Below are 20,546 nucleotides of genomic sequence, written 5' to 3'. Positions count from 1 at the left end.
ATATATGAATCGCGCGGTGTGTATCGTGCTTCCTGAAGCAGTACGCAACGCTTGAATTGAAGAACGCATGAACGAAAATTTTCATGTCTCGACCCCTTTCAGTAAAGCTTATGACAGGGTTAACCATCAAGTCCTGTTTAATAAACTTGACTCTTATGGTATAACTGGTCCTGCGCTAACATTCTTAAAAAAATACTTACATGACCGGTCATAGACAGTACATGCAGCAAATACTTTCTGAGCAACAAAATGTACTAACGAAGGCGCACCACAGGGATCAGTTCTGGGCCCTTTGCTTTTCCTTCTATATATTAATGATCTTCCGGATTCTCTTAAGTCCACCTACTACGTTCATTGTATTTTATACGCAGATGCCACAACCATATCTTCATCTGACAAATCTGTTGCTACACTAACTTCTAAGTTAAATATTGCATTAAGTAACACTATAATATAGTGTAGCAACAATCACTTAGTTCTTAATCCTCTAAAAACTAAATTTATGTTATTCAAAAGTGATCAAAGGGTCTGAACTTCTATTCCTGAAGTAAAGCTTGGAATTCATTCAATTCCCGTTAGCACCGATGTCACTTTTCTTGGCATTCATCTTGACCCTAACCTTACCTTTCGCTCTCACTTCCAACACCTCAAGAACAAGGCTCCGTTTAGTATACGTGCATTAATAAAAACTCGCCCCCTTTTTTTTCTCGTGAGGCTCTGCTAGCGTTGTATTATGCGTTCATTCATAGTGACACTAATTAGGCATATTGGGCAACACGTACTCTTGTCACTTATCAACAATTCAACATATCGAAAATCAGTCAATACGCATTATCGCTTCCAGCTCCATCCAATCTTTGTTACTTCGCGCATATAATATCTTGCCTATTAATAATTTGTCCCAATTTAACACACTCGTCTTACTCCACAAGTTGCTTCATAATAACCTTACGTTTCCGTTTATTGTAGTTGCCCTTTTGCAGAATAAAAAAATAACCAGATTTCCGGCTAACAACCATTTCTTGTTACCCATGATTCATACCAATTACGGCAAAAAAACATCTTCCTTCGCTGCAATTTCTTTTTGAAATCATCATCATCATCATCATCATCATCATCATCAGCCTGGTTACGCCCTCTGCAGGGCAGAGGCCTCTCTCATACTTCTCCAACGACCCCGGTGTACTAATTGTGGCCATGTCGTCCCAGCAAACTTCTTAATCTCACCCGCCCACCTAACTTTCTGCCGCCTCGCTGCTACGCTTCCCTTCCCTTGGAATCCTGCCGTAACCCTTAATGACCATCGGTTATCTTCCCTCCTCATTACATGTCTTACCCATGCCATTTCTTTTTCTTGATTTCAACTAAGTCGTCATTAACTCGCGTTTGTTCCCTCACCCAATCTGCTCTTTTCTTATCCCTTAACGTTACACCCATCATTCTTCCTTCCATAGCTCGTTGCGTCATCCTCAATTTAAGTAGTACCTTAGTAAATAGTTTGTGGGCAACTTACAGTAAGCTGACCGGTTTATAATTTTCAAGTCTTTGGCGTCCCCTTTCTTATGGATTAGGATTATGTTAGCGTTCTTCCAAGATTCCGGTACGCTCGAGGTCATGAGGCATTGCGTATACAGAGTGGCCAGTTTCTCTAGAACAATCTGCCCACCATCCTTCAACAAATCTGCTGTTACCTGATCCTCCCCAGCTGCCTTCCCCCTTTGCATAGCTCCCAAGGCTTTCTTTACTTCTTCCGGCGTTACCCGTGGGATTTCGAATTCCTCTAGACTATTCTCTATTCCATTATCGTCGTGGGTGCCACTGGTACTGTATAAATCTCTATAGAACTCCTCAGCCACTGAACTATCTCATCCGTATTAATAATGACATCGCCGCCTTTGTCCCTTAACGCATACATCTGATTCTTGCCAATTCCTAGTTTCTTATTCACTGCTGTTAGGCTTCCTCCGTTCATAGGAGCATGTTCAATTCTATCCATATTGTACTTCCTTATGTCAGCTGTCTTACGCTTGTTGATTAAATTCGAAAGTTCTGCCAGTTCTATTCTAGCTGTAGGGTTAGACGCTTTCATACATTGGCGTCTCTTGATCAGATCCTTCGTCTCCTGCGATAGCTTACTGGTGTCACCAGCAAGCTATCACCGACATCTATTGCACACTCCTTAATGATGCCCACAAGATTGTCGTTCATTGCTTCAACACTAATTATATAGGTCCTCTTCCTGAGATAAAGCCGAATACCTGTTCTGTAGCTTGATCTGGAATTCCTCCATTTTCCCTCTTACCGCTAACTCATTGATCGGCTTCTTATGTACCAATTTCTTCCGTTCCCTCCTCAGGTCTATGCTAATGCGAGTTCTTACCATGTTATGGTCACTGCAGCGGACCTTGCTGTGCACGTCCACATCTTGTATGATGCCAGGGTTAGCGCAGAGTATAAAGCCTATTTCATTTCTGGTCTCGCCATACGGGCTCCTCCACGTCCACTTTCAGCTATCCCGCTTGCCAAAGAATGTATTCATTATCCGCATATTGTTCTGTTCCGCAAACTCTACTAATAACTCTCCCCTGCTATCCCTAGTGCCTATGCCATATTCCCCCACTGCCTTGTCTCCAGCCTGCTTCTTGCCTACCTTGGCATTGAAGTCGCCCATCAGTATAGTGTATTTTGTTTTCACTCTACCCATCGCCGATTCCACGTCTTAATAGAAGCTTTCGACTTCCTGGTTATCATGTCTAGATGTAGGGGCGTAGACCTGTACAACCTTCATTTTGTACCTGTTATTAGGTTCACAACAAGACCTGCCACCTTCTCTTTAATGCTATGGAATTCCTGTATGTTACCAGCTATATTCTTATTATTCAGGAATCCGACTCCTAGTTCTCGTCTCTCCGCTAAGCCCCGGTAGCACAGGACGTGCTCGCTTTTTGGCACTGTATATGCTTCTTTGCTTTGGAATGAATTACCGTCAACTATACAATCGTGTACTTCTCTTGAAATCTTCAAAAATCACCTTAAGTATCATTTCCTGCGATAACTTAAGAGCTTCGACGCCTTAGCGTGCGGGGCAACTGCCATCGTCTAACCATTCATGGGGACACTCGTTACTGTTAAGTGGCTCCGCAATTCCAAACCCAAGAGAAACATAGCCCTACGATGAGGCAAGATAAAGGAACTTGAAACCGTTTGTCTTATCGCTCGAGTGCCACATGTGCAAGAACAGCTGTTGCGCAGAGCTCGGTGACAACTCTTGCCACTCTCCTACTTGTATGGTATGGTATGAAGAACTTTATTTAGGTCCTGAGGGATCAGTCTGGGACTGATGCGGGCTGCTCCCATGTCGGTACAGAGAGGCCGAGCCGCTCTGCGGTCACACGGGCCCTCTGGACAGCCCTGAGTTGGTCCGCCAGCACTGCAGTATGCAGTGTGCAGCATACGCTGCCACCACTGTTCACCTCGAGAACCATTACCGGTCAACGCCAAGCAGCGCCAAAGCATGTGTTCTAAATTGAACAAACCCCCACACTTACTACAATAGACTGAACCCCCGCAGTCCGGATTATTTGTATTCATAATGACCACGTTAGGGTACGTTCGTGTCTGCAGAAGCGTTAATATAGAATGTGGCAGGGGGAATGCCCTGCGCCCCAAATACTAGAGCTTAGTGATTTCGTTGTAGGTTAGCAGTTGGTCCCTGTACTCAGGAGCGGGAGATCCAGCCCCTTCACGGCAAACTAATCCTCATGCCTCCCTGTGCGCCACCTCGTTGAGGTTACGCGGGCATCCCTCCACTGCCCACATGTGCGCCGGGAATGGAGTAACTGTATGCGAAGTGATATCCCTACCCTGCAGCAGTCTCTTAGCCAGTTTCGCAACAAGTCCTCTCGAGAAGGCTTTAATCGCAGATCGCGAGTCACTAAACACTAAAATTCTTCTTAAATCAATTAGTGCTAGAGCAATAGCCACCTGTTCGGCAACCCCCGGATCTTTCGTATAAATGGAAGCGGCATTCTAACGCACCCTTTGCCGTCTACCACCACCGCCAGATAAGCGTTTTACGCGAAGCATATTAACGTAGGTTTCGGGCCTTCGCGCGACGCCCGGCGGTGGACATCATTGACCCTGAAGTGGAGTCACGTGACATGACGTCATACAGGCTGCAGATGGGGCCTCATATCGCGCCGTCGGTCGCCTCCCGGCGGTGGCCACCATTGACCTTCAAGTGACCTTCAAGTAGGTCACGTGACATGACGTCACACCGGCTGCAGATGGGGCCTCATATCGCGCCGTCGGACGTAGCCCGGCGGAGGCCTCCACGCTTCGGTTCGCGCCGTCGCACGCGACGCGGCGGCGGCGCCACCATCGCTGCATAACGTGATATGTGACGTCACGCCAGGGATGAAGCGGCGCGCGCCCGCCGTCGCGTCAGTCTCTGTGCCCGCAACCGCGCCAGCATCTTTGCGCCGGGCGTGTATGCGGTCAAGATGCCTCCAAACGCTAAGGATACGCTAAGGTTAAGCCCAGTGGATGCGAAGCATCCACTGGGCTTAACTTTGATAAGCTTCCAATTTTTTTACCATTAATCCATGCAGCGTCAACAAACGCAGACTCCTCTTTCTGATCCTTTGCCTCTCGCAACAAAGCCCTAGCTCTCGCGACCCGCCTCCTTACATTGTGCACGGGGTGCACATTCCGCGGAAACGGACGAACCATATTTGCCCTAAGGTTCACGTTCAACTCGTGTAGGGGCGCCCTATCGTGCGACACAGCCACCGATTCTTCAATTCACTCTAAAATATACCTACCCACTGGTGTACCTAGCAACCACTCTCTCTGTGCAATAGGCTGAGCCTCGGCAATTTTATCTAAAGTATTATGCCAACCCCGTCGTAACAACATATCGTTTGACGCAGTCATAGGCAGACGAAGCGCAGCCTTCACGGCTTTTCTGATTAATGCTTCCAATTTATTTTTCTCCCCCTGTTCTAATTTAGCATAGCTGCCACATACGAGAAGTGACACATAATAAATGCGTGAACTAAGCGCATCGCACCTTCTCCTCCTAAACCCCGATGCTTATTAGAGATCCTTCTTATAAGTCTTATGGCCTCCTCCGTCTTCTTGGTGATACGCTGAATGGTTCTAATGTTCGATCTGTGCGCTTCAAGTACAAGGCCGAGGACCCTGGTTGCTTCAACTTTGGGTATCACCAACCCTTCCCTAGTATGAATTCTAATGCAAGGCTCAACTTCCGGTACCCAACCCTTCAGCCTACGACCTAGCTTCTTAGATTTGAAGATCAAACACTCCGACTTTTTAGTGGAGCACTTGAGCCCCATGGGACCCAGATACTCATCCATAAGCTTCATCACCTTCTGCAGCCTAGCGTCAAGCTCTCCATCACTACCACCGACACTCCATATAGTAATGTCATCCGCGTAGATAGAATAGCCAATATCCTGGACAATTTCCAGTGTATTAACCAACTTCGACACCGCCAGATTGAATAACATAGGCGAGAATAACATACGGATCCCTGCGGAGTACCACAGCAACCCAATTTAAAGACTTCCGACTTTATCTCCCGAAACCTGAGACGTGTCCTTCTATCCATAAGGAAAGCCTTGAGAAAATGGAAAAGCCTCTGCCCCATATTCAACTCCGATAGCACCCGTAGAATGAAAGAATGTCGGATTTTATTGAAAGCTTTTTCCACATCAGGTCCAATTAGTGCCTTAGTATCCCTTGTCTGCTGGTCAAGGAGCTGATGTTTAATCCCAATCATAGCATCCTGAGTCGAGAGGGCGGGCCGAAATCCTATCATCGAGTGCGGAAAGACCCCATTGCCCCCAACATAACGCGTTAGCCTATTTAAAATGACATGCTCAGCGACATTTCCCAAACACGATGTCAGGGAAATGGGTCTGAGATTTTCAAGCCCTATCGCCTTCCCCGGTTTGGGTATCAGAACAGTAGTTCCAAGTTTCCACTCTTCCGGGAAAGAGCCTTCCTTCCATCGGCAATTGATCTCCCGCGTAAGAAAATCAATTGACCCGTCGTCTAAATTACGTAACATATTATTCGTAATGCCATCCGGCCCTGATGCCGATCGACCATTAAGATTTTGCAGCGCCATCCTTATGTCATTTTCCGTAAATTCCTCATCCATAGCTGCAGTTTCGTCCCCACTATATTCCAAAATTGCATCGGGTGTATCGTGCCAGGTCTCCAACGGAAGGTATCTCTCAGCCAAATCCTTCAGCAACTCCTGCTCTTTGGATTCCCGACACTCTTTATGAACCAGCTTACCCATCACAGTCCTCTGATTAAATTTAGTGTTTGCCTTATCTAGTAAATGTCTGAGCACACTCCAGGCGCCTCCCCTCTTAATGCGACCATCAATAGAATTTCATACTTCATCCCATTGCTGATTGCACAGTACCCGACAATGGTCTTCAATTTCCTGATTAACCACTGCTATACGCTTTCTAAGCCTTCTATTCGATCTCTGACCTTTCCATCTCGCTAGCATCGACTGCTTCGCTTCCAACAAATGCGCCAGGCGACCATCCATGTCATCATACCTTGCTGGTGAAGCAGCGCACTGACACGGACACAGTGAAGACAAACAGGAAAAGACGACACTCGCTGCGCGATGTCTTCGCTGTGTCCGTGTCAGTGCGCTGCTTCACCAGCAAGGTATGATGATCACTCACCAACTAGCCCAACTTTCCACTTTACTGGACTATCCATGTGCTCCGTCTCAATATCGGTCTGAACCTCTTTAGTGGATGCCTCAACGTCACTTTTAGGCTGACTAGTCCACTGTTCCAAAGGCAACTCATTTTCCTCATCTTCGATTCTCTGCGCTCTTCGTTTCCTAAATACATCCCAGTCAACCATCCTGAATGTGCGCTCCTTTTTATTAGCCACTACCAAAGTAACATAAGCATGTAATGATCACTACCAAAATCCATATTAGAGTTGGACCAGGACGAATCCACCATCCCCCGAACAAAAGTGAGATCAGGTGTCAAATCTCTACATGTCGACGTGCCACATCTGGTGGGATACGAAGGGTCTGTAATCAGAAATTAAAGTCTAGTGCCTGCTGCGATAGTCTCTCCCCCTTAATAGTGCTATAAACATACTTCCAAACATTATATGGTGCATTGAAGTCCCCTCCAATAAGCAACGGTGCATCCTTAGCCAGATTGGTTGCCTTGGTCAAGAGAGATTTGAAATTATGCTTCGTGTCCCGGGGGCTACTGTACAGGTTAAGCAGGTAAACGCTCCTCTGACATGACCTTCGCCGACCTAAAATTACCTCCACCATAATATAGTCAATCTTGCAATCCGCCATGTGAAGACCATGTCCAATAAACGCCAACCTACTATTAATGAGAGTAGCAAGTCCTCTGCCCTGTTCATTATCCTTAACTTCCGCTTTGAAATCCGTTAGAGTCACGTTAGGCGTCAGTGTTTCCTGTAACATGATAACAATAATAATATATGGGATTTTACGAGCCAAAACCACTTTCTGATTATGAGGCACGCCGTAGTGGGGGACTCCGGAAATTTTGACCACCTGGGGTTCTTTAACGTGCACCTAAATCTAAGTACACGGGTGTTTTCGCATTTCGCCCCCATCGAAATGCGGCCGCCGTGGCCAGGATTCGATCCCGCGACCTCGTGCTCAGCAGCCTAACACCATAGCCACTGAGCCACCACGGCGGGTCATGATAACTTGAGGTTTCACACCATGCGTTCTAACAAACTGTTGTAGAGACGCTTTCTTATGATTGAACCCCTACAATTCCACTGCCAAATACTAAATGAACTATTCAATAGAGACGTCTTGATCACGGAAATTTGGTGAACTAGTTTTGAGGTCAAGTCCACTTGGCGACTTACCCTGCTGGGCTAGCTGCCGAGTGCACTCCCGCTCTATGACACGGACCGGCATCTTGTTTAGGTATATTTCAATTTTGCCTAAACTCTGATTCGTGACATTTTCCCGCTCTTCTATTCGCTCCAGTCTACTAATAATATGATTTACACTTTCATGCAATGTTGCCATGATTGCTTTAAGCTCGGAACCAATTTCGTCCTGAATCCGCACCATCGAGGATAGGGCGCTCTTTTTCGGAGCAGGCGTCTCCTTGTCAGCCATGTTCTCTTCTGGGACCTCCACAGACCTCGGTACCTCAACCGAGTCATCATGTATCCTAGCCTGCCTAAGCTACCGCTGTTACCGGAAGGTAAGCCGTTCCTAGGGATAGCAATAGGGGCTTGTTGGTACGGCATATCTTATTTTGTTATACCACAAGCATGACACGGACAACAGAAGGCACATCTGACAAGTTAGCGCTGTGTGTGTCAGATGTGCCTTCTTTTGTCCGTGTCAAGCTTGCGCTATAACAGAATAAGATATGCCGTTCCTAAGTTCAGCTATCTCTTTGATAAGCCCATCAATAGCTGCTTTTAAGCTACGATTTTCTCTCTCCAATTGCGCAATCCGATCCCTATCCCTATTACCATCCACATGCTCCTGGCGCTGCTTGCACGCTCGGCCGGCGCTGATGCCGCCCTTGACCTTGTTAGCCCAGGTGGTGTGGCTTCCAGCTGCGCCGCCGCCTCCACCAGCTGCAGGAAAGCGCACCCGCGCCTCCCTAGAAATGGATCGGCTCCCGGTCGTTGTAGTCCCAGACGATGGCGCTGCCTCGACCTGGAGCGCCTCCTAGAGCGCGAGCGTCCCTTAGAGCGTTGGCGGGCGCTCACCAGCTTCACCATCTCGGCTGGCTCCTGTTCCGCCATTAGCTCCGCCCTGGCTCTCTCCTGTCGTCGAACACGCACGACGTAGGGACGCTCCAAGAAGTCCCTATACTTGCCCCGATGCGCAAGCTGCCTTTGTGCGTGGTAACGCAAATTGGTGGTTCCATTTACTAGACGCAGCAAAATCGTCCTTGTGCTGATATTTTCACGCACGTTAAAGAACGTCAGTCCTACAAAGTTGAGCTAAACTTTTGTCAGTGTGTCCCGTGCTCAACAAAAGAAGTGGTCTAGAAAATTCCCAGGACACTGAGTCTGTGCTGGGTGAGCCACATAAGGCGCAGAGTCACCCAGTGAGAGTTTCAGTACAGATGCCAATAAATTTTCTTTCACTCTTCCTTCAGTGTCACAAGAAACCCTCGGGGTTCTGCTTACTCGCACGTCTGGGTAGTTGTCACCGTAAAGCTGTCACACTGCCTTGCGGCCGATCTAGAAACGAGAGCAGTGAGCCAGAGACCATTGGCGCGTGGCAGTATATACGGAGAAAGAGCTGCCCGTGTTTGGTGGTCGTTGGTTGGCGCAGGGCCTGCCGGAGGACTGGCAGTCTCGGCTTCAGGAAGCCAACGTGTCCGTGCTGCGCGCCTCCATCGAGGCCCACGAGCGCATGGACCGCGAGATCGGCTTGTGGCAGTGGGCGCGCACGCTGCGTTTCCCCTCGGAGCACCGACCCGAGGCCCTGCAGCCAAACCTGCTCAGCGTGTTTGTTGACGAGCAGCTCACCGGCGACGTCTCCTCCCTTATGACGCTGTTCGTCTTCGAGACGGGAAACACCGTCTACCGCGCCATCTTCTCCATCCAGAAGGAGGTGCGTTCCAGTAGCCAACCAAGCACGGAGCGCTCTGCTGGCCGGCGGCAGCGGACGCCACGCGATGCAAGCGACTCAGTGGCCGTTGTTTCACGCTAAGGCGAAGCTCGCAACCTACTCCCAATTCTCACGTAGCGCAGGAAGGCTTGCATCGAACAACCGCTGGACTAAATTAAGTAAAATATTTGGTATCTTAGAGAAGAGCCTAAATTTGTTTTGACTGTAAGAAGCAGAATTTCAATTTATGCCCCATAAATGTTTGCATATATTGGCTGAAATATATAGTTTTCAAATTATTAGAACAACGGAATTTAGAAATCCGCGCCTCACCCCCGCCCCCTTCACCCCACCCCCAAAAATCAATGCAGTTCTGCAAACTGCACCCTTTCGTGCCTATAAGGTTGACCAATTGCATACACGAATTTACAACTTAGGTGAATTTTTTACAATATTTGCAAGGGTTTTACAAAAGTCCTAATTACAAATTATTGCCATATTTGAGAGCGGTGTATAATATTTCATTTCTGTGTGCTTTAGATCTTCTATTTCATGCAGTTTGCCGAATGGTTGCATTACGAATGAGTTGCGAACTTGATTAATCAACTCGTTTTGTGAAAATTTGCAGTTTCACCAATTTTTATAAAGCATTATTGAACTTGATTAGAAATATGCTTCCTATAGTGAATAAATTTTAAGAATTTCTGTTTAGTGCAACAAACTTTAGTGCGGTATAGTGGTTGCCGAGAAATACTATTTCTCCATTCCCGTGTACTTTAAGTGGAGCTGGGCGGATATGAAATTGTACTAATAATAATAGTAAGTATCAAATTGCGAATTGAATATCGGATAGTCAAATGCAGATACACTTATTTATAGCAGGAAAATTTGTTTTGCTAAAATTATATACCACGGAAGTACTAGCTAGTGAAAGCCTACTATAACGGACAATTAGCATCAGTTTTACACGCACAAAATCACTAATTGTCAATAGAACAACATAAGAAATAACCTCTCAATGTCTTTAGAACTTGGTTGCCGCAGGCTTTTGCTTGCGGCAGGTTTCAAAAAATTCGAAATAAGTTGTTGTTAGACAAAGATCAAAAATATTGAAAACAAAAAAAAAAGTTGCTCAAGGATTTGTGTGCCGTAGACACATCTGAAACGGCCCGTTCCAAGAAAAACTTGACTGGATGTAGCGTAAAAGATTAAACTCTCCAAGAAACACCAAAATACCGGCTACAAGCAAACATCACAGGTTTTCATGCAGATCGACTTCTGCCGCGAAACCGAAAACAGAGCTTGCATTGCCCGTTTTGCTTCACCATTGCTTTCTTGCGAACCGAGAGGTTGCAGTGAAGCGCCAGGGCCAGAGTGGCAGGTTCTTGTTGGAACGCCGTGCTTCGCCGCGAGCACGCTCCGCCCGACTTTATTTTCGCCGTCCTCTTCTGCGTCCGCGCGTAGCGGCGTCGGTTTCGAAAACGTTTGCCCTTGGTTCACTTCTGATCGACGATGAAGAACAGCACGCCGGCTTTAACACTCAGTTCTTGCGAAATACTTGGTTTGTTTCCATGCTCTAAAATACTGAATGGTTCATTTTCGAATACAAATACGAAAAGTCCATGCTTAATGTTTGATTCGTATTCGAAACTATGCGCCCACGCCTAACTTTCCCGGGAGCACCTGAGCTGAGGCTTCTACTTCAGAAGTAAATGCACAACTCGCATACACTTCAGCTGCGGTGACGTGCGTTAATTGCCCGACAAGCCGAAAGAGAGGCGTGATAAGAGAATCGGAGTAGCCGCGCCAGCAATGAATGCTACTATTATGCTGCAAGTGTCAAACAGGTTCTCACCACCTCCGAGCATAACCCAACGTTTGAAACACAACTTTCGAAAACGTGCTTCTACGGATTGGGTGGTTTCGTCAAATTGCTTGCAAGTTCTAAAGTTTCGCACAGAGCGCGCGTTTCGCAATGTCACCCCAACAGAATTAACACTCTGAATAAGTTTCGTGTGCGTTGACCTTGGTAAAGTGAGAAGGCTGCAGTTTGCTCCTAGCCCGGTGATTATTGACAGTAATGTAATATTGATCGGTTGGACAGGTGTGGCTTTTCGTAGCCTCTCGAACGCTGACAACACCCTGTACTCCTCTAAAAAGGGACACGTGTAACTAACACGCAGAAGTGGCAAAACGCATTCCAGGGAGCTATGACGTAAATCTATTCGAATATTTTATATCGCAATTCTGCAATAAATGGAATAAGCAATAAGAGGCGGAGGCGAAAACTCTTTAACAGTCGCGGGGGGCCCACCACCGTTAAAAAGTTGTTGGGCCACCCATCTGATATGACATGTGCCTATCGATTACGCATCATTAGACCAAAGAAATAGAAAATTATTTCTTATTCCCTGCCTTTCTCGTCAGTAGCCCTCTGCTATGGTGAAAAGTTTTGGGGCTGCGCCTACATCTCCTGTCTTTCACGCGACATCACAAAACCGCGAGAACTCACCCCGTAATATTGACATATACGCATTAAAGATGCAATAGTGCGCCGAACAAAACTGAATTTTTTTCCGAATAGCCGTGGACGGCCCCGTTCTGAAAGGAATAGAAGATTGCTGCCCGCGGATCGCTCTAGAACTCGCTACTTGGAGCTGTAGGGATCCATCAATTTATTTGCGTATAATAAAGCTTCTTGTATGGCAGCATATTGTTATCAAACACTTTTGGTACGTATACGACATCGCTCTGCCGGCTCTTCTTTACGAAGAATCCTTTTAGCGGCATTTTTAACCTTCCGTTGCACGCCGCCTCGACCTTCGACCAGCCACGGCAAGCTAAAGGGAAGCGGACGAATCACAGACGCCAGCATCACCCTCCTAACCCGTTTATATACTTTCACTGCGCTCGCTCGGCCCTATTGAAACCCTCTACATTTGAGGGGGCTGCTCTCCTCTTGTCAGCCAGTGAGATAAGAAAAAAACGCTCGATGCAGGCAATGCTATCGCTTCGAAAGCAAATGAAAGTGACCTCTCATAAACTAGGAGAGCGTATATTGGACTTTTTAAACAACGCCATTAGTTGCTGCGCGATTCTTGGGTTGGTGTTTACGTAAATTCGAGGTCAGAGGAGTGCGATAGGGACCTCGAGAAGGCGGGTGACGCGCAGGCGCGTTGTAGCACACACGCCTTTATCGGCCCTCGGTGCGCATCGCCCTCGATCGACCCCGATCGCAGATCGCTTTCGAGACGGGGCTCGCGCGGCCGCGCCACACGCACCAGCCGCCGCAGTAGAACGCCCCGCTGTAAGCACTCGCGTACTCTACCGTGTGACCCAGCACGGTGTCGACGCGCACAGGCGAACACTTCACACTCGATGACCGCGGACACTCCCTGGTCGAGAGGCTGGCGTGAAGATTCGCGGCAGCAGCAGAGAACGAAGTGAGCTTCGTGCTGTTTATCGCTTCACCTCGAACTGAGAAGATGGCGCACGCAAAGCTACGAGCCGTCGGCCCACCTAGACTAGGGTGGCTAGAATCTAGCCACCCTACCTAGACGGTGCCCCCAAAGGCCCCAAAGCATGTCGCTTTCAAAATTTTTACAAGAAGGTTCAAGAGATGGCGCCACCATCCTGCACATGCTAAGGTCCCTCTATAATTTCCAAGGTAGCGCCATTAAAGTCCCTTGATGATTTGAAAGTCGCGACACTCTTTGAACTCTGCCGCCGCCGCGCGACCTCCTCGCCTCCTCCTCGCCCCTTGCGCGTTCCCCCCGCGGCAACCAGTTTTGCCCCCGTTTTTCTGCACGACGATTGGTCTCCCTGCCGTTGCCCTTGGAAACGCGCGGATCTTGAGTTTTGTTTGTGTTTTGCTTTTTCGTTCGCGCCATTTTCCTCCTGAGCACGGCTGGCTCGGCGCTTTAGCTCGGCGTGGCGAACGTTGTACGCTGTGTTTCCTGCTCCATGTGCTGGCGCTATGCCGGGCTGTTGCGCATATAACTGCAGCAAGAAGCCTGAAGATGGTTATGCCGTTTTTATGATGCCACAAGGAAAGCGTGACGGCTTGTGCAGGAAGCAGTGGCTGCATGCCATTGGCCGAAAGAACTTTGTTCCGACAAAGAACAGCGTTGTTTGCGATCTGAGGCTTCTTTCTTATAGCTCGTAGCAAAGCATCCCGTAATGTTATATTTTTTTTCGTTCTTCCGGCCTGCTCACCAGCGTTTTTGTTACGGTTCTCCTAGGTATGCTTAATATTCTGGGGCGGCTCCATCACCTCGCACGTCGCTAACTGTTGTTATTCAATGAAGTGCAGCATTATAGATTATGCTTTGCGCCCTAAAAAAATTAGTGGCAAGTATACCCGTGGTATTGCAGGTGATGAGCGTTAGCTTGTCAACATTGAATTTTTTAAAAGCTTTAAGGCGAAAGCCTTTAGATCTCTGTGTGTCAAGGTCGTGTTGTAAACTGGAAGTTTCACATGACCCAAGGAAGGCCAGAGGAGACCCAACGCATGTCCACCCCTCTATAAGAGAATGATTACCCAAGTTAATTAATGAATCATTAGTGATTGACATAAGGTGGATTAGGGAGGATTGTGCAATAAGAAGGATTAAGATGCATGAATAAAGGTTAAGGTGGGTGGAGGAGGACTAAGGCGGATTATGTGGATTAAGGTGAAGGATTGATGAAAGGGTATTAAAGCCGATTAGGGCGGATTAGGGTACATGAACGAGGATTAGGGAGGATTAAGGTGGGTAAAGGAAGATTAAGGCCGGATAATATGGATTAAGGTGAATTAGGGGTAATAAAAGAGGATTAAGACCGGCCAGTGTGGATTAGGGTAGATTAAAGTGGATTATGAACCATGGAGCTGGATTATGTTTGATAGAGGTGGATTAGGGTGTATTAAGGTAGATTGGGACTATTAAGCAGGAATAAGTTGGATTAACGTGCATGAATAAGCATTAAGGTGTATGAAGGAGGATTAAGGCGGATTATGATGGATTAGTATTGATAAAGGAGGATTAAGATCATATAGGATAGGCTAAGGTGCATTAGGGATGGTGTAGGTTGATTAGGTTGTAATAAGGTGGATTAGGGTGTACTAAGCTGAATTAGGGGTCACTGAGTATTAAGGCCGATTAGTCTATCATAATACTCCTAATGCACGTTAATCCACCGAATCCACATTCATCGACCTTAATCCACCTTCATATACTTTGATCCATCCAATCCACAAAACTACTCCTTAATGCACCCTAATCCACCCTTCATCGACCTTAATCTACTCTAAGCATCCTTAATGCACTTTAATCCTCCTTAATCAACCTTAATGCTCCCTCATCCACTTTAATCCACCCTAATCCACTAGAATCATCCTTAATTCACCTTAATCCACCCGAATCTACATTAATCTACCTTAGTACACCTATCCTCCTCAATGCACCCTAATCCTCCTTCATCCACTCTAATTCACCCTATCCAACCATAATCCTCCTTAATAGACCTTAATCCTTCTTAATCCACCCTTATCCTTCTTCATGCACTTTAATCCACCCTAATCCACAATAATCGTCCTTAATGCACCTCAACGCACCTTCATCTACTTCATTCACCCTAATGCGCCTTCATCGACTTTAATCCACCTTAAACCTCCTTAATACACCCGAATTTATCTTAATCCAATCACTAATCAATCATTACTTTGCTAATCATTAATCATCTCTTATACGCAGCTGCACATGCTTTGGTTCGCTTCCCGCCTTCCTTCGGTCACATGATATTTTCTGTAGCTCACAACGGGACCTTGAAACAGAGGTCTAACGCTTTCACTTAATAAGCCACACACAAAGGGATGTGTCACAAGCAATACTAGATCATACGCATGAAGTAAAGCATCTGATCATGTGGCTCAAAAATTGTGTGGAGTATAGAACTCGCCTCAAAGCTCCCTTTACCTCGGTATATCCCATTCATATGGCTTTCAGAAAAACCAACCTCCTCATAAACGTTGCCTCCAGCGTTATCGATGCTGTTATTAGCATTTCTCAAAATTTTCAACCCTACCGGGGCGCGCAACTGGCCCAAAATAACACGCCTCCATAGAATCCTGCGGCCCGTCCGCGGGAGACCAGGAGGAATAGCGTGCCGTGCGCAGCCGGCGGGCGAGGAGAATCGAGGAGGATAGCGCCGTGAGGAGGAGAGTGTCGCTACTTTCAAATTATCAAGGGGTTTTAAGCGCCATCTGCCACGCGCGCCACCTAGGAAGTTCCTGTAGCAGACGGCGCCCACGCTAAACCGCGGCGCCGCGGCATTCGTGAGGTGAAAAAATATCTGCATACGCGCGGAAATAAAACTTTCTGGTGCCTGACTGTGGCGAAAAACGAAAGAGGGACCCGAACTGCTAAATTTAGACCTTTATTTTCAAATAAGTGCTCCAAGAAAATAGCTCAAGAGAGTGTAATGAGGGCTTGATCGCCTCGATTCCGCGTGTTTACATTTCGTTCGTTTGCGCTCAATCGCCGTGCGAGCCTTGGTGATTGCTTACGCTTAATCCCGTATGCTCTGTGAAATATTTTGCATGTAAGTGTGCTGCGTACACATAGCGGTTGCATTGAACGAAGAAGTCGTGTAAAAATTAAGGCTGACAGTCGCTTGGACCGGAAAACTTTCGGCATAACGTCGCTCAAACGTGCGATTCTCCAAGCGCGCGACCCTCACGGCAACTAAACAACATCCTGTGTGTTTGTGGAAACGAATGCGCCAACAGTCTTCTTGTCGCTGAGTGTGTCTGTCGTGTAGCGATTACACGACGACTGCTGTGTCTTGTGGTTCAATGCTACGAACCAGTGCAACTGTCGTGACATGATGAAGAGGTGGTATGGATCATGTCAGCGTGTCTCCTCGATCGTGTTCGGACTGCCAGCGCGATCTGATCTCGCGGCACACCAACATCGAGCGTAGTGTGTGCGCGTGTGTGAATGCGGTTGACCGTTCTCGTGAACCGTGCGACGTCGCCGCGTAAACTCGAATCATGACGTGCATTGTTGTGTTTATCCCTTTTCGCCTCCGTGCAACGCTAAATCCCCGTAAGAATTAGAGGGCCCTTATACGAAACGCACGCGGATTGACCCAGCTATTACTGCACTGTGTTTTGCTGGCAATCCGCGTATCGCTTGTGGCATTTTTCTTATGTTCATTTGCAGTTGTGTGTTTTTCATCAGTAAATAGCATTGCCGATTACTGAAACATCTTCGAGTGTGAGGGAAACTTGGAAGGAACGAGCTCGCAGCTGTATGTAATGTACTTTGACATTCTGTATTGCGCTTTATTATTTGACGGCCAGTAGCTGTGGCTATGCAGTATTCGTTTTTAAAAACAGAGTAATGCAGGCACTTAGCAATATATATATTCACATATGCAATGCACAAAATACTATTAGGATATTGGAAATTACATTTTGGACATGTTGTAAAGCGCAGTCAACAACGCGCACACAAACACAGGAAAGTGTAAAAGTAGAATTTGCTGCTGAATTTTATTTTTTATCGCACGTAACGCAATGCGGATATTTGTCAGCGAGTTAATGCGTTTCTGCCCCACTATTTGCTTGTATGCTAGGTCATACTGCACTTGCTAAGTCAACGGGCTCGTAATGCACTAAAATCAGTAATCTCCACAAACTTCGGCTGTCAACATTCATGCGCGCGAATGAAATAATACTGCAGCTCTGCACACACAGGTGTATACTTTCTCTCGCACCTTCGTATCGCTCTACGTTACTTTCCTCGCATAGTCGTGCAGTTACCGACGGTTCAGTCTTTCCGTCCATTTCTATGCAACCAGAATTACCTTCTGGTTAGGTTTTGTTTGCTGCGCGGGATGCAAAATTACTTCTTGTCGTCCTCCGTCTGATCTCGGCACCCATCCGCACAGCAACAAGGCATTTCGGTCCTTCGCATCCTAGGTTATGCCGATCTATTCAGCGCGCTCACAGCGAACTAAAATAAATAATCTCCACAAACTTCGGCCCTCAACATTCATGCACGCGAGTGAAATACTATCACCGCTCGACACACGCACGTGTATACTTTCTATGGCACCTTTGTATCGTTGTATGTTACTTGCCTCGCATAGTCGTGCTGTTACCGACGGTTCAAAGTCCGTCCGTGCAATTGTGTGTAACCATAGTTTTCGTCTGGTTAGGTTATGGTTGCCGCGCGCGATGCAAAATAACTTCTTGCCATCCTTCGTCTGGTTTCGGCACCCAACCGCACTGCAACAAGGCATTTCGGACCTCCCGGAACGAAATTATCGCAGCGATGTGCAAAGCACAACAGGCGAAACGCGCGCTCTTCGCCCGGCGCGCAGGAACTTTCATGGCGGCAAAGGGGCGGAGCAAGGTCACATGTCACCGATCAGCCTATCGCAGGCGTTGTCGGCTGGATCAAAGCCTGGCGGTACTTTTAAATGATTGAGGGACTGTAGCACGTGCTGGCCACGCGCCCCTTCTGAAACCTCCGCCCCCACCGTCGCGGCAGCCCTCCTCCTCTGTGAACTCTGAGCAGACGACATATCAAGTTGCGTCTGGCTCTCCCGCTCCTCTCCTGCTGGTCGGCCGCCGCCCCGTCTCAAGACACTCTACTCTCTGTATCTCCACGTGACCACACCCATTCCTGTGTACTTCATGCTTAATAAACCCAGTTAACCTCCGTTAACAAAAGTCCAGTGTTCTATCGTCCACTATACGAGACATAACGAAACATGGTGTCAAAAGTGGGATTCGAGCCCACTTCTGACACCATGTTTCGTTATGTCTCGTATAGTGGACGATAGAACACTCGACTTTTGCTAACGGAGGTGATTCTTCACTGCTTGATATCTACAACACTTTGGACTTCGGGGGATCGACTGAGGAAAGACCAAACCCAGAATTTAACTACGCATATGTCATCGGCCTCCTCGACGCGCATTTCTTACCGAAGCGCAACGAGCTGTACTCGCGATACGTCTTCCCAACTCGCATGCAACGGGAGGAAGAGCAGTTTGACAGCTTCGTAACAGATTTGAAGCTCAAGGCACGCGATTGTGGATTCGGAAACGAAAGAGAAAAAATGATCTGCGACCAGATCGTCTGTGGTATCTATGACGAAAAGGCCCGTGCAGACATTCTCAAGTTAGACGATCCGACCCTAGAGAAGGTTGAAAAGGTGTGTCGAGCACACGAAGCCATGAAAATTCAAATGAAGGCATATAAAGAGGGTACTCCATCAAGCAGCGAGGCCGTGCACGCAGTGAAGAAAGTCGTCCATCGCACAAATGCCAACTCGAGAAGCGTGAAAGGAAAACCACAAAAAGCTAAGGAACCAAAATGCAGGTATTGCGGTGGTAGCCACGAGCGCAAAAGAGAAACATGCCCAGCTTGGAAGGAAACATGCAGCAAGTGCGAAAAACGAAATCACTTCGCGGCAGTTTGTAAAAGCAGCAAGGTAATTGCTGGCCTGGCAGTAGATAGCGAGGATGAAAACATACTGGCAGTTCAAAGCCACATACCAAGCTCAGTTCACACATTTCTGAGAGTGAACGGAACAGAAGTAAAGTTTCAAGTGGACAGCGGTGCAGCTGTTGACGTCATTCCGGCTAGACACGTCAAGCAACAGCAAATACAACCGTGCACGACAACACTGCGAACATGGAATGGAAGCAAAGTTCACTGTTCAGGCAAGGCGCAACTAAATGTTACAACCGCAAACGGACAGAGACATTCTGTGAAATTCATAGTGGTTAAAGATGACTTCACTCCTCTCATCGGAAGATCGACAGCTGAGAGAATGGGTCTGATATCTATAGACTATAACCTTGTGGCTGGAATCGACGAAATTCCAGAACAAAATTTCACTCATCGCATAGTGGAAAAATACCCAGATGTTTTTGGTGACACTCTAAAAACACTCCCGGGGAAAGTACACTTAGTGACCAAGCCAGATACGCTTCCGAAAGCGATAACAAGTTGCAGAGTGCCTGTCAGCATTAAACCGCAGTTAGAACAAACATTGGCAAGCCTGGAGAAAAGAGGTGTTATTAAAAGTGTAGAAGAGCCAACGCAGTGGGTGAGCAGATTGGTTGTGGCAACCAAGAAAAAAATGGTGAAATGCGAATATGCATTGACGCACAAGCGCTGAACGAGGCTCTCGAACGAGAACGTCACACATTGCCCATCCTTGATGATGTCCTACCCGATCTTGCCAAAGCAAAAATCTTCTCAATACTAGACTTGCGGGAAGGCTACTGGCAATGTTCTCTCGATGAGTCAAGCTTTATGACCACATTTCAAACACCAAAAGGTCGTTTTATATGGCTCCGCCTGCCGTTTGGACACGCGGTAAGCAGCGAAATTTTTCAGAAAAGACTTCAAGTGGCATTTGAAGGACTTAGCGGAGTTCTCTGCGTTGCAGACGACATTCTTGTCTTTGGAGTGGACGAAAATGAAAAAGATGCTGTCGAAGATCATGACAAGAAATTAGAGAGTCTACTCCAGAGATGCCGACAAATCGGAATTCGTCTCAACAAAGAAAAAACTCAGCTCAGAGCCTCATGAACTGTCTTCCTGGGACACGTGCTGACAAAAGAAGGACTAAAAGTTGACCAAAATAAAGTCAAGGCAATTGAACAAATGCCAAAGCCAGTCGACGTCCAGGGAACACAACGCTTCTGCTGAATGATCAACTATCTCTCCAGATTCTTGCCGAAAATTTTGCCTGTATTAGAGCCATTGAGAAAGCTCACTGTCAAGGATACACCATGGCACTGGGGAAAAACGCAAGAAGAAGCATTTCAAAAGGCAAAAGATGCTGTGACAAGAGCTCGAATTCTGGCCTACTTCGACTCACGAAAG

General features: G+C 47.1%; 1 protein-coding gene across 2 annotated transcripts in view; it reads left to right on the top strand.

Moving 5' to 3' along the window:
* LOC135921113 (uncharacterized) overlaps window positions 1–20,546 on the top strand; it is a 203,144-nt gene that overhangs the window by 98,332 nt on the left and 84,266 nt on the right. For both annotated transcript variants that reach the window (XM_065455436.1, XM_065455435.1), the window contains exon 7: window positions 9,374–9,655. In XM_065455436.1, coding sequence (XP_065311508.1) covers window positions 9,374–9,655 — 282 coding nt within the window. The remainder of the gene's footprint in view (window positions 1–9,373; window positions 9,656–20,546) is intronic.

The sequence above is a fragment of the Dermacentor albipictus genome, chromosome 2, assembly GCF_038994185.2.
Source record: "Dermacentor albipictus isolate Rhodes 1998 colony chromosome 2, USDA_Dalb.pri_finalv2, whole genome shotgun sequence".
NCBI lineage: Eukaryota > Metazoa > Arthropoda > Arachnida > Ixodida > Ixodidae > Dermacentor > Dermacentor albipictus.
Note: the sequence above shows the minus strand (reverse complement) of the source record. Positions and strands in the feature narration are given on the sequence as shown.